This window comes from Antrostomus carolinensis, unplaced genomic scaffold (genome assembly GCF_000700745.2).
Source record: "Antrostomus carolinensis isolate BGI_N321 unplaced genomic scaffold, ASM70074v2 scaffold45395, whole genome shotgun sequence".
In the NCBI taxonomy this organism is placed as follows: domain Eukaryota; kingdom Metazoa; phylum Chordata; class Aves; order Caprimulgiformes; family Caprimulgidae; genus Antrostomus; species Antrostomus carolinensis.
In genome coordinates, this window is record NW_010319436.1 from 3,438 (window position 1) to 15,375 (window position 11,938).

Sequence of the window (11,938 nt, forward strand, 5' to 3'; positions counted from 1 at the left end):
CAGATTCTTCCCACTGCCAACAGACGCCCAGCGAGAGCTCTGACCTCCACTGCTGAGAAACACCGTTGCAAAGAGCGGGGAAACAGTTGGCTCCGGTCCTTTTGTGCAGCGCCGAGGCAGGGAGCTGGGGATAATCCCTGACTGCTGTCAGCAGGCACTCATTGCTGGTGGCTTGTGTAACCCTCCCAGCACCAGGTGGCCAGGGAGACAACCACAGCCTCAGCCAACGAGCAGATCAGGTTCCCCACATCTCCAATGCTACCTGAGCTGAAGCTGGCTGAACCAGGTGCTGACGGCACAGTCAACACGCATCACCAAGGATATCCCCAGCAGGAGGCAGATGCTGCTCACCATGAAGCCCAGCGACTCAAAGAGGAACCTGCAGGTGCAATAGACACAGTGAGGATATCACAGCCAGCATGCCTGCAAAGGGGGCTGCTGTCCTCGCTCCCAGCAGACTGATTTTCCTGACAGTGAGAGGCTGGTAGCACCCCAGACTCTAAAACCCGAATTACATTCACTCCCCAGCAGCTCCTGCCTGCAACCTGGAAGCCAAGCAGACCTCTGGTTTAGAGATTGTTCAGGACAACACTCAGGCAGGATTCTGAATCCCTCAGAGGCCAAGGCCAACCCACACTCCTACTAGCCCAAAGTTTTGCTAGTTTACCATTTCTGGGTTTACCATTTCTGGTCTGGTATTCCTACTTTTGACTCTCTGCCCCGAGTATTCTTAACTTCCAGGTGGGCTCTATGTGTCTTTGGAAATCAAGATAAGGAGAAATTTCTATGCTCTGGGTCAAGTCCAGCTTCTGAACCTGAAGCAGAAATTAGTTAAGGACATTCCTACTGCCTCTACCAGGGAAGAAGTCATGCAAGATCAATCACACAGTCTTTTCTATCATTACTGTCTATGAACTTCAGACAAGATGTCAGGGATATGAATGAGCTCTAACCCAGCATCAGAGCAACCTCTGGGACTTACTTTGGGGCAAAGACTTTCCAGACCATGAGGTGCCTCCTGAGGATCATAGCTGCACAAACACAGGCCAGAAGCTGTGGGGGAGATTAGGAAAAACAAGTTACAAGTGACTTTGGAGAGACCTCCTGGGCACTAGGTTCACATTTGAAGGTGGTACTGAACTGCAAACACCTGTGAGGCTGGTACAGCACACACCAGAAAAAAAACACCTTGAAGAAGATTCCCTCCCATTGTGTCCTCAAGTCAGGAGACACGAATAGCTTGGGGCACATGCAGGCCCTCCTAGGGCCAGGTTGAGACAGCACGGAGGAGAGCTCACAATGTGGCTAACCTGACTTAACATGTCACTGAGAGGTGTATTCCTGCTCTCCTGCTGCAGGGCTGCCTCCTCCCTTGTACTGTCTCTGGCCTGACCGCACAGGAGAATGATTTGAAGGGCTAAACCCCAGAAACCTATTCACTCCTTTCACAGGGTTCGATTTCTGATGTTTAGCTCCCTACATCACCACAATACAGGATCAGATGAAAACCAAGAGGTGGTGCAAAACAGACAGGCATGGTCAGGACGAGGAGGAGCAGGATTACAACCCTGTAGTATCTGAACAGACGTTGCCACTTTGGGGAGATGGGTGTGAGATGCAGCCTAATCCATACTGTGGCTTCTGTGCTAGAGCCCTCCCAAAGCACAGAGCAAATGGCAGGGCTGACAAGAGGACCTGTGCAGCTGCTCTTCCACCTTCAACCAGACCTATCACCCCTGGGCCTATCTGTGCCCTGGCTGACCCCCTTCTCTCATCAGAGTGCCCCACAGTTCTCATATCACACCAATTTCCTCTTGGACAGCCTTTCCCACAGCCATCCTGCTCTGCCTGTACCTGTGTTCCAAGGACAAAGAGGTACTTCAGTCCCAGCTGCAGCAGAGCAGTGGAGAACTTCTCTGGGGACTCTCGTAGCCTCATCTCCATCATGTGCTCCTCCACCTCCGGCATCTCCTCCCGAGGCTCCTTCTTGGGCTTCCTCTTCTGCGAGCTGGGCATCTCACACACAAAGGGCCAAAGCAGGAGCAGAGGGCAGCCGACTACCTCAAGGACAAAGGCACATGAAGTTACTGGAGCCCAGGAGGTGAGGAGCAGTCTAGGCTCTGCCATCATGCCTGGGACGTGCAGGAAGCATATACCCCAGCTCCAGCTTGCTGGTCAGGCACAACTGCATGGAGGCTGCAGGCCACAGGCAGCTCTGTGGCCCCAGAAGGGGACAGCGAGGATGCTGCTGTTCAGCTGGTGCTGGAGCCTTCATCGCCTTGTGCTCAGCCTGCAGGCCTCCAGACAAGGTAAAGCAGTGAGCCATGCCTGCTCAGGCTCAACAGCCCGGGAAGAAATTGATTTACCTGCAAAGAGGATATGGGAGGCAAAGGTGTTGGCGCCCACCAGGACAGCAGGCAGGAGGTTCGTGCTGTGGTCAAGGTGGAAGCCCACAAAGGCTGCCTTCCAGTGGATGGCTGGGAAGATGGGCTGATGGCCTGTGGAATAGAAGAACTGGGAAGCAGCAAGGAGCCAGGAGATGACTGCGTACCAGGGCACCGAAAAAGGCTCTGAGAGATATTTAAGAGAGAGAGAGGGAGAGAAAGAAATATTAGCATCAAGGAACAAGACAGAATCATGGTCAAAAATAGCCTGTTGGGCTTCCTTTCAGGTTCCCTTTCCACACTGTCTCTTCTGACAGAGAGAAACCAGACAGGCTCCCATCAGAAGACACAGCAAGGGAGCAGGCATTCCCTCTGCTACCCACCCTGCTGCTGGACTCTGTCAGCAGAGTCCCAAGAGCAGAGACTGGACCCTGCTTCCCTCACTGGAAATAAGACCAAGTCACTGCAGATAATACCCAGGTTGCACATCCAGAGGATGCTCTACTGAGCCCTGACTCACCAGCGTCTCCAGCAAGGCCTCTGGCATGCGTGTGGATGTGCAGCAGCACGAAGGCCTCCAGGAAGAGGAGCAGGAAGGCGAGACTCAGCCGTTCACTGTGCAGAAGCATCAAGAGGAAGCCCAGCAGGGTGAGTGCTATGACCAGAGCTGCCGAGTACACACTGCCCAGCCCGTACGCTGCGACCGTGGCTCTGCAGCTGCCCCGCTCCAGGCGGCTCTTCTGAGACTCCTGCATCCTCTTGTAGATCTGAGGGATGACGTGGAGGAAGTCGACTTCAGAGGTGGGAACTCCCAGGTAGGGAGTGACGATGGATCCTGCCGACTCCCGCGTGTCCTTTGCGAACACCGTCATGGGATTGCACAGCAGGAGCAGCAACCCCACGGATGCCAGTCCGTAGACAGCCCAGGGAAAAGCAACCACTGCCACCTGCACCAGCTCCTGCAGCTTGCCCAGAGAGTCGTCAGCACTGGAGGCAACGGCCCAGTAGCAGGCAATGCAGAGGACCACCAGCGGAAAACCCCAGCGCACAAAGAGCACGAGGGGGTCGGAGCTGTTCAGGTTGCCGTAGTGTCGCAGCCAGCTCCGCACTGCGTAGACCAGCCCGGCCAGCAAGGCCACGCACAGGAGGTAGAAGAGGTTCTTGGCCCGTGTGTTTCTCAGGTTGGCAAGTGGGGAGAGGAAAAGAGAAGGCCGGCACTGAGGGATTTCTTCACGGCACTGGTGGAAGAAACCGGAGAGGCGCACACAGATGAGGAGCGTGGCCACGAGGCACAGCAGGTACCAGATCTCTCTCCGGTAAGAAGAGAAGCCAAGGAGCTGCTGCTTGGGGCCTTCTGGCACAGTCAGGTGACCATCCCAGTGGAGCTTCCCTACTAGCAACATCACCAGTGAGGCCAGCAGGAACGGGGCCACCCGGGCCTCGGCCACCACGAAGCTATCAGAGAACATAGCTCCACAGCGGAAGAGAAGAATGCTCATGGGGAAGGCCAGCCCCAGCCAGGCTCGCAGCCTCTGCCTCAGGCCAACACTGGCCAAGGGTGGCTGACTGCCCGCCAAAAGGGCTCGCTTGGGATGCCAGCCCCACCAGTGCCAGAAGAAAACCAGCTGAGAAGCAGCAGCTGCCCACGAAGACACCAGGAGGAGATCCAGTCCCTCCTGGGTGAATGCATGGGCCAGCCCAAGCAGAACAGCCACCACCAGGCCCCAGAGCAGGGGGTACAGGAGGCAGCTGCGATAAAAAGAGTCCGATGCTGCAGCCAGCTCTGAGGCCACGTAGCAGAGCAAGCAGGAAGCGGCGATAAGGGTGCAGCCCCCCACCATCCGCAGGGGATGGAAGCGGGCCCAGGACTGGGTGCACACAGCCCGTGCCTCCCGCAGATAGAGCTGGAAGCGACCGATGAGGCTTCCCAGCCTGGACTCCAACTCCGGAGGCACCAGCGTTGCCCCCTGCACCTGGGCCAAGAGCTGAGCGTGCTCCTCCACAGCGCCAGAGAAGAGTTCCTGCAGGTGCTGGAGCTGCTCTGCTGGCAGGTCCTGAGCCACCAGCGAGTACGAGTGCAGGAAGCGGTCCACCTACGGGAGAGGGGACACCGGGTCAGACAGCAGCACTGGGACCACTGGGAACAGGATTCACTGCCATCTTCCTCACTCAGCCCTGGAGAATGTAAACAGCCCCAGTCTGACAGCCCCTGCCAGGACAGACCCATCCCCAGCCACATCACCCAGGGCTGGGCACCCAAATCCAGAATGTGACTGGCAGGAAACACAATCCTTCTGCCAAAGTGACATCCTCCTCAGGTGACATATCCATCTCCACAGCCACACTGACACCTCTCAGTTCTTCACCTGCAGGTGCCCTTCCCATAACACAAAGGACTTTCATACAGAGTCTTTGGTAACAAGGTAAATGTCCCCCAGAAGTTCAAATCATTATTAGCTATTAATCTGCACCCAATGTTGACTTTTACATTGTTTGTCTGAGGACAGACATAAAATTGAAGAGCTTATAGTGGATCAAATCAAACCCCTCCTTCTTCTTCAATACAGGCATACTAATGCACTGTACCATAGGCTAAGGCGAGGTCATTCTGCTTCCTACTTTAAGAGGACAGGAACAGAGGCAGCTATGATCCCAAAGTCGTAAAAAAGGTCTTACAAGGGCATTGCCAGGGCAGGGCATCAGTACAAATACCCAGCAGCTCAGCAGCATACATCTGCCCAAGCCCTGAAATGCACTGATACCTTCAGATGCCTTCCAGTCTCCTCAGAGCGTGGGCAGAATCAGCCTGCCCCTGCCTGTGAAAGGCAAACACAGGCACCAGCTCTCTCCAGGGCCTGCACACAACCTCCCTGGGATGCAAAAGCTTCTTCAACACCAACGTGATGGAGCCAGAAGCCTCCTCAGACAAATGAGTGCAAATATTTAAACAGGCAGGACTGGGTAACGCTAATTCCTAATAGATGATGATCAATATCCTCAGTGATTAATGGACAGCAACGCACACTATTATCTTTAAATGACAAAGCACTCTGCTGCTCTGTAAATACACAGCACAGAGGCTGAACACTTTCGCCTTCCCACCAGTAATCATAACCTCTCCAGCTCCTCACTGACTTGCACCAGTGGTGTCCAACTGGCACGCTGAGGAGGTGGCTGGGGGCTGGAGGAGTTACTCTTGTGCTCCCAGACATCCAGGGGTCCGTCAGAGGCAGGCTGGCACTCAGCTAAGACGCGTTCCTTGTAAAATGTGCGGCAAATTTGGTTCTGTAGCACGACCAGAGCCACAACAGACAGCCCTCATGTCCTCCACAGAGGCTCTGGACTGCCCTGGCACACGGCCTGCTCCATTGCCTGGGCTTCTTTTATACCTGGTATAGTCACTTTCATTTGAATTTTGTCATTCAGCTCTTGGGGTTCTGTATTTCATGGCGCTTGGTGAAAACTGTTCCTTTTCTATCCTACTTTACTGTCAGCTGTTACATGGTGCTTCTTTTTATTTAGTCCTTCGTTACTGGTTTCCTTCTGTCACTCATCTGGAATACCTTCTCAGCTAACACTGTTTCTCCTCCAAAACTGAAGAAGCATCAAAAAATCCATTTGTACTCTTCAATCTCCATTAACAAAACTTGCTCCTAGTCATCTTCGGCCTGGAGCAACCAGCCTCTCCACCAGCCTCCCCAGTTATCAAATCCACCTCTGACCATCTGGGACCAACCCTCACCCCGAAGCAAGTGCCACCTTCCCAGCTAGTATTTTCCACACCACAGCACTCACCACCAACGACTAAATGGGTATTTCTCATTTCTCTTTTGGGAAAATGGTGTCACCTTTTACTGGAGCAAACACTGTAAGGAGGTAACTCTTCCAAATAAGTTCCCCACAAAGATAACACCATGTCACTGCCCCACCTCCATAAAACACAAGAGGTTTGTGCTTAAAAAGCCACTCCTCCTCCCCTCTAGTTCCATGGGGAGGCTTATCCTAGGCAGTACCTGCTTGGCGTTGATGTGATAGACCGAGAGCTGCTGCAAGGCTGCAGATACAGTGTCATTGTCCCAGAACAGCTCAGCCATCACCTCCCCGATGTTACTGTAAGGGATGGGCACACCCAGCAGCAGGGCCACAGTGGGCACCAGGTTCACCTGGGGAACAGCCTCAGGCTCCTGGAGAGACAGGGAAGGAACTGGAAATTCAGAAAGAACACAGCAATATGCCTTTTCACTCAGGCTAGGGGATGGTGGGGAAGATGTGTCTGTTCAGAGTGGAACGTGGGGAAGCCAGGAGGGGGAAAATAACACAGGGGAAGGCAGAGGCACAGCTCAGCTCTCCCTGGGCACCCTGTGCAGCCGAGGATGCTTGCCAAGAGCTGCGGGTCCTTAGGTCTGGCCCTGGCTGTCCAACAGCTCACCTGGCTCCACTCACAGCTAGAGGGGCCCAAACATGGCTCACAAACACTTTAGTCACCTGCATCCTGTGCCAGCCCTTCCATTCATCTCTTGGGAAAGGTGACAGACTCCCCAACTCCTCAGTCTAAACAACCCCGATCAAACTGTTACTCCCTGTAACCCCAGGATGCAGTTTGCACCCTGGCTGCCACCTCAGGCAGTGGCAGCTAAGGATCAGCTGTTCTCACCTCTGGAGGGCCAGTGCCAAAGAGGGGTGTTTTGCTGTACACAAACAGCGCTGCATTCACTTCCTTCTCACTGTCGCCGCCATGGTCTCCAGTCTCCGTCATGCCGTGGTCCCCAGCCACCAGAAGAAGCGTGTCATTCCCCAGGTGATCCACCAAGGACCTGTCACCAGGATAAGGAAGATCAATTTCTACCTGGGCAGGGGCCCAGGTAGCCCAGGAGGGAGATTTGTCCCCACCAAGCCTGCCTGCACCACAGAGGTGAAGCCCACAAAAGGATCTGAGCAAAACTAAGTGCTGACACAGAGCTGTAACAATGCAGCCAGGGACTAGGGCAATGGCTAAAACCAAACTGAAAATTCAGAGCCCTGAGAGAGAGATGACTGATCTTGCTTAGGTCCTCAGTGAATGGTGGCTGGTTCCTCAGTGCCTTCAGGGATCCTAACAAAACATAATTCAGAAGAAAGGATCCCAACAGGAACAAATTTTAGGCTGCTTCTATCTGAGTTTTGTTTATTTTATCAGGTTGTGTGATTATCTCCTACCTTTAAGGAAAAAAGAGGGGATTTGTCCCTGAAGGATGCAGTAGGTATGACATGATATATACTGCACCCTCGGATGCAGCAGGGCAAGTTAACCACTGCTTGGAGCAGCAAAAATTAAAGCAGTCCTAAGAGTCAAAAGCTGCAGCATTTTGGGATGAGGCACAGCTGGATAATCAGGATTTCTGGGTCCCATTCTGCCCTCTGACACAAGGCTCAACTCATGGGCCTGCACAGTAAATGCAGCATTCCCTAGCCAGGGTTCTCCAAATGCTTCTCAAACATTAGCCAAACCTCAGTGGGACAGGCTCTGGGGAGACCTTCTAGTGGCCTTCCAGTACCTGAAGGGGCTACAGGAAGCTGGAGAGGGACTTTAGACAAGGGCAGGGGGTGACAGAACAAGGGGAAATGGCTTTAAACTGAAAGAGGGGAGATTTAGATGAGATATTAAGAAGAAATTCTTTCCTGTGAGGGTGGTCAGACACTGGAACAGGTTGCCCAGAGAAGCTGTGGCTGCCCCTCCCTGGAAGTGTTCAAGGCCAGGTTGGATGAGGCTTTGAGCAACCTGGTCTAGTGGAAGGTGTCCCTGCTGATGGCAGGGGGGTTGGAACTGGATGATCTTTAAGGTCCCTTCCAACCCAAACCATTCTATGATTCTATGATTCTAAAGATGAGGAGAGTGAGGCTCAGTTGTACTCCAGCTACATCATTACCTGGTTGAGAACCAAGGCTCCAAGTCCTGAAGACAGCCTTACTTCTGAAACCAAACCTCTCATGAACATGTGTCTACACAACTGAGAGTGGCCCAGCTGGGGTTTCAGCTGCTTCTGGCTAAAGCCTTTCTCCATGTCAACAGGCCCAGCAAGTGTTCCCTGTTGCCCTCTGCATCTTGGGAAGACTCTATCAGCCTGGCTGAAGAAAAACCCCAGCTGGTAACCCCCCACCTTCACACTAATCACCTGAGCATCTCATTCATCTGGGTGAGCTTCTTAGCCATTTCAGGATGGTCAGGTCCATGTTTGTGCCCACAGTGGTCCACGCCGAGGAAGTGAGCAATCAGCACGTCCCATTCCCCGCTGTCCACTGCAGAACGAGAGCAGTCTTTATCACACACCAGTCTGGGATTCAGGCACAGGCTCTGAGCATGGATCCTCCTGCCAGAGCTTTCTGGAAACTGCTGTTTCTTCCCCTCCTTCCACCATCACTCCCAGCTCTCAAGCAGATCGAGGCAGGTTTTAACAGAGGCACACTCTCGGTCTGCGGGTGCCTGGGTGCGACGCTGCAGGGAGCTCAATGCCTGGCAAGTGCCCCAGTACCCATGTTTTTTGTTCAGCACCATTCAGGAGAGGAATGGCTCCATTGTCACCTAAATCACCTTGAAATACCCTCAATTCAGATTGCCATAATTGGAGCTAGAGCACAGGGATGCTCAGGAAAAGAACCCAAAACTCCAGCCCTGGATGTATTTCAGGTTGGTTTCATCAATGTGCCCCTCTGCATCCCACCCAGGATGTGGGCACAGCACACTGACACTGCCCCTAGCTAGAAAATTACCTCAGCCTCCCTCCCCTCTGCTTCAGGGTCTCAACACAGGAAAACCAACATATTTGGAGTAAAATGATGATATGCAGCTTTACCACAAGAACTTCCCTGTGAAAGGCCACTGCACCCTTGATTTACTTAGATTCATACACTGAAAAAGCAGAGAGGATTCTCCTTAGTCCTAGGACCTCAAGGAGGAGTCTGAAATCACCTAAAATTCACAAATCCATCTCACACTTCACTTTCTTCCCAAGACCAGGAGTCACTGATACTCTGCTGAGAGCAGGTTTTTGCTCCAACCTCCTGGCTGCACTGCTGGGTATTTCCCAGAGCACTGTGTGCCCACCCAGGCAGCCACGTGTCAAAGTTAAGCTGCTCCTCCTCCTCCTCCATCCTGAGAGTGTATTTCTAGGACAGACGTTGAAGTCTAACCTCATCCCACCAAACTACACTCCTTTTTTTTTTATACAGGAACATTTTACAGGCCCCAAAAGCTGGCTTATCTGTGGAAACCCAGTTAGAGCACTGTGATCCCTGGGCAGCACCATGTGACTGCCCAGTGCCACTCCATAACAACAAAAACTCTTTAGTTTTCTCTTTACTACCCCAAACTTGCAGTAACATAATGTATTACCCAGGCCCTGCGGGGAGAGCTGCTTACCAGTTGGATAGAGATGCTGCAGGATCCCATCGTCCACAGTGTGAAGATCCTTCACGTTAAAAGAAGGGAAGAAATAGGAGCGGAAAAACTTCTTTGGGAAGAGTCCTTCCCAAGTGTCATCACCCATGAAGACCACTCTCCTTCCTAAGGCAGCAAGAAAGAAATTAATGAGAGCAGGGAGCCCACTCGAGTCACGTCGTTACCTGCCCCGCTGCAAAGAGCCTGAGCAGATCCAGGTCAGGGTCTGGAGCACTGGCTCCTCTCCAACCCACACTCAAAAGCAACTTAAAATTAAAATGACCACCTGCTTGTAAATAAGTTTGAATATGGGGAGTGCCCAGCCCTGTTGCTAAGCCTGTAAAGTGCCTCCCACACCAAATCCAGCTGCACAACCTCACAACTTATCGCTGACCTCTGACATGTCACCCCAGTAGGAAGATCTGTGGGTTGAAGAGGCCACGAATCAGGCAGGTACCCAACCACACCACTGCAGCGCTCGGGAAGGGGCAGCAGGAAGCTGACAAACCCTCACACAAGGCCCCTGACCCCCCCACTGTAGAAGAGGTGGTGGTAGGTAGGTGGCTGCTGACAGGGGCTGAGTACAAGCCATGAGTCCTGGGCTCCAGCTTTAAAAACAAGGGTGGTGGGTTTTCATATGCAGAAAAGACAAGGAAGGATCCTTCCTATTCCCCTCGCCCACCAGCCAGCCCTCCACGTTTCCACAGAGCCTCTCCAGCTGGGGAGTAGGAACCATTTCCTTCGAGGCTGCTGCTCTGGCACAGTGTTTTCCACCTTGGATGATTGGGGACCTACAAGAAAGCTGGGGAAGGACTTTTCATAAGGGCAGTTAATGACAGAACAAGGGGAAATGGGTTTAAGCTGGAAGAGGGGAGGTTTAGATTAGATATTAGGAAAAAGTTCTTCACTGTGAGGGTGGTCAGACACTGGCACAGGTTGCCCAGAGAAGCTGTGGCTGCTCCTCCCTGGAAGTGTTCAAGGCCAGGTTGGATGAGGCTTTGAGCAACCTGGTCTAGTGGAAGGTGTCCCTGCTGATGGCAGGGGGGTTGGAACTGGATGAGCTTTAAGGTCCCTTCCAACCCAAACCAGTCTGGGAGTCTATGATTCTATGATTTACTGTTTGCCCACCTTGTTTGCACACAGCAGGAGTGGACAACCCTGTCACGTTGCCTCCCCCCAGGCACTGGTATTTGTGCCACTCTGAGCCCTGGAAGGAAATCTCTCTGGCTAACACAAGACTGTATCCCCGTCCCCTTCTCCCTAGTTCATCACCCCACCCTAACAAGCCCTTTACAATAGCACCAAGCACGTCCCAGCAACACCAAACTACACAGAAAATGTGATGGTGTCACTGCCTAACAGCCACAGGTGAGTGACAGCCTCACAGCACACCTGGCACCAGCTCCTCCCTCACCGTGTGGCTCACCTGAACGCAAACACGACAGAACTGACTGCCCTTGGCTTCGTACAGCCGTTCCTGGGGGTGACCTTGTGACAGTCACCGCCAGTACAGCCACTTTCACCTGCTTTCTCATCATCTTTGAAGATGATGAAGCCATGGTCCCATCTACTTCTTATTCCAGTACAAGATGGATGAAGCCTGCCAGCGTGACAGCTCTGCCCGAGATAACTGTCACCTGAGGAGGGCAAAAGCATTACCTGACAAGGCAGAGGTGCTGTAAGCAGTTCCCTTCCCAGGAAAAGTGGAATAAAGGTCCCATGTGAGCCCTGACCAAGTGGTTTGCACATGCCCTGTCCCAGCGGGACACAGCCCTCCCTCACCCACCTACCGTTCTGCACCAGCTGTGCCAACAGGTTGTCCTCCTGGATGGCGTAGGTGGCAAAGTTGCTGCCCACGTCAATGAAGGTGGGCAGGGAGCCGGGGGTGAGGCCCTTGATGCGCTGCCTTGATGCGCTGCATGGTGGCAGTGGGGGGATCGGCTCGGAAGCGGTAGAGGCGGGCATGGCGGGGCTGGGAGGTGGCGAGGTGGTGCAGGAAGCTCAGCTTGTTCTCGTAGGGCAGCGGGCTGGCCTTGGCTGGGTTAAAGCGAGCAAACTCGAAACGCAGGGCATCAATGATGACAAGCACGGCCTTGGAAAAGCGCTGGGGTGCCCAGCAGGAGCCCGGTGGGAGGCTCTG

General features: G+C 53.3%; 1 protein-coding gene across 1 annotated transcript; it reads right to left on the reverse strand.

The window, feature by feature from the left end:
• Positions 1-258: 258 nt before the first annotated feature.
• On the reverse strand, positions 259-11,935 carry LOC104520326 (GPI ethanolamine phosphate transferase 3; the record flags this gene model as incomplete). The annotated part of the gene is given in 11 exon segments (XM_010169230.1): positions 259-379; positions 983-1,053; positions 1,855-2,057; positions 2,367-2,570; positions 2,905-4,477; positions 6,398-6,568; positions 7,039-7,198; positions 8,537-8,660; positions 9,781-9,924; positions 11,589-11,703; positions 11,705-11,935. Coding segments are annotated over 11 exon segments (3,117 nt in total), but the record flags the coding sequence as incomplete, so codon positions are not given.
• Between the last annotated feature and the right edge of the window lie 3 nt (positions 11,936-11,938).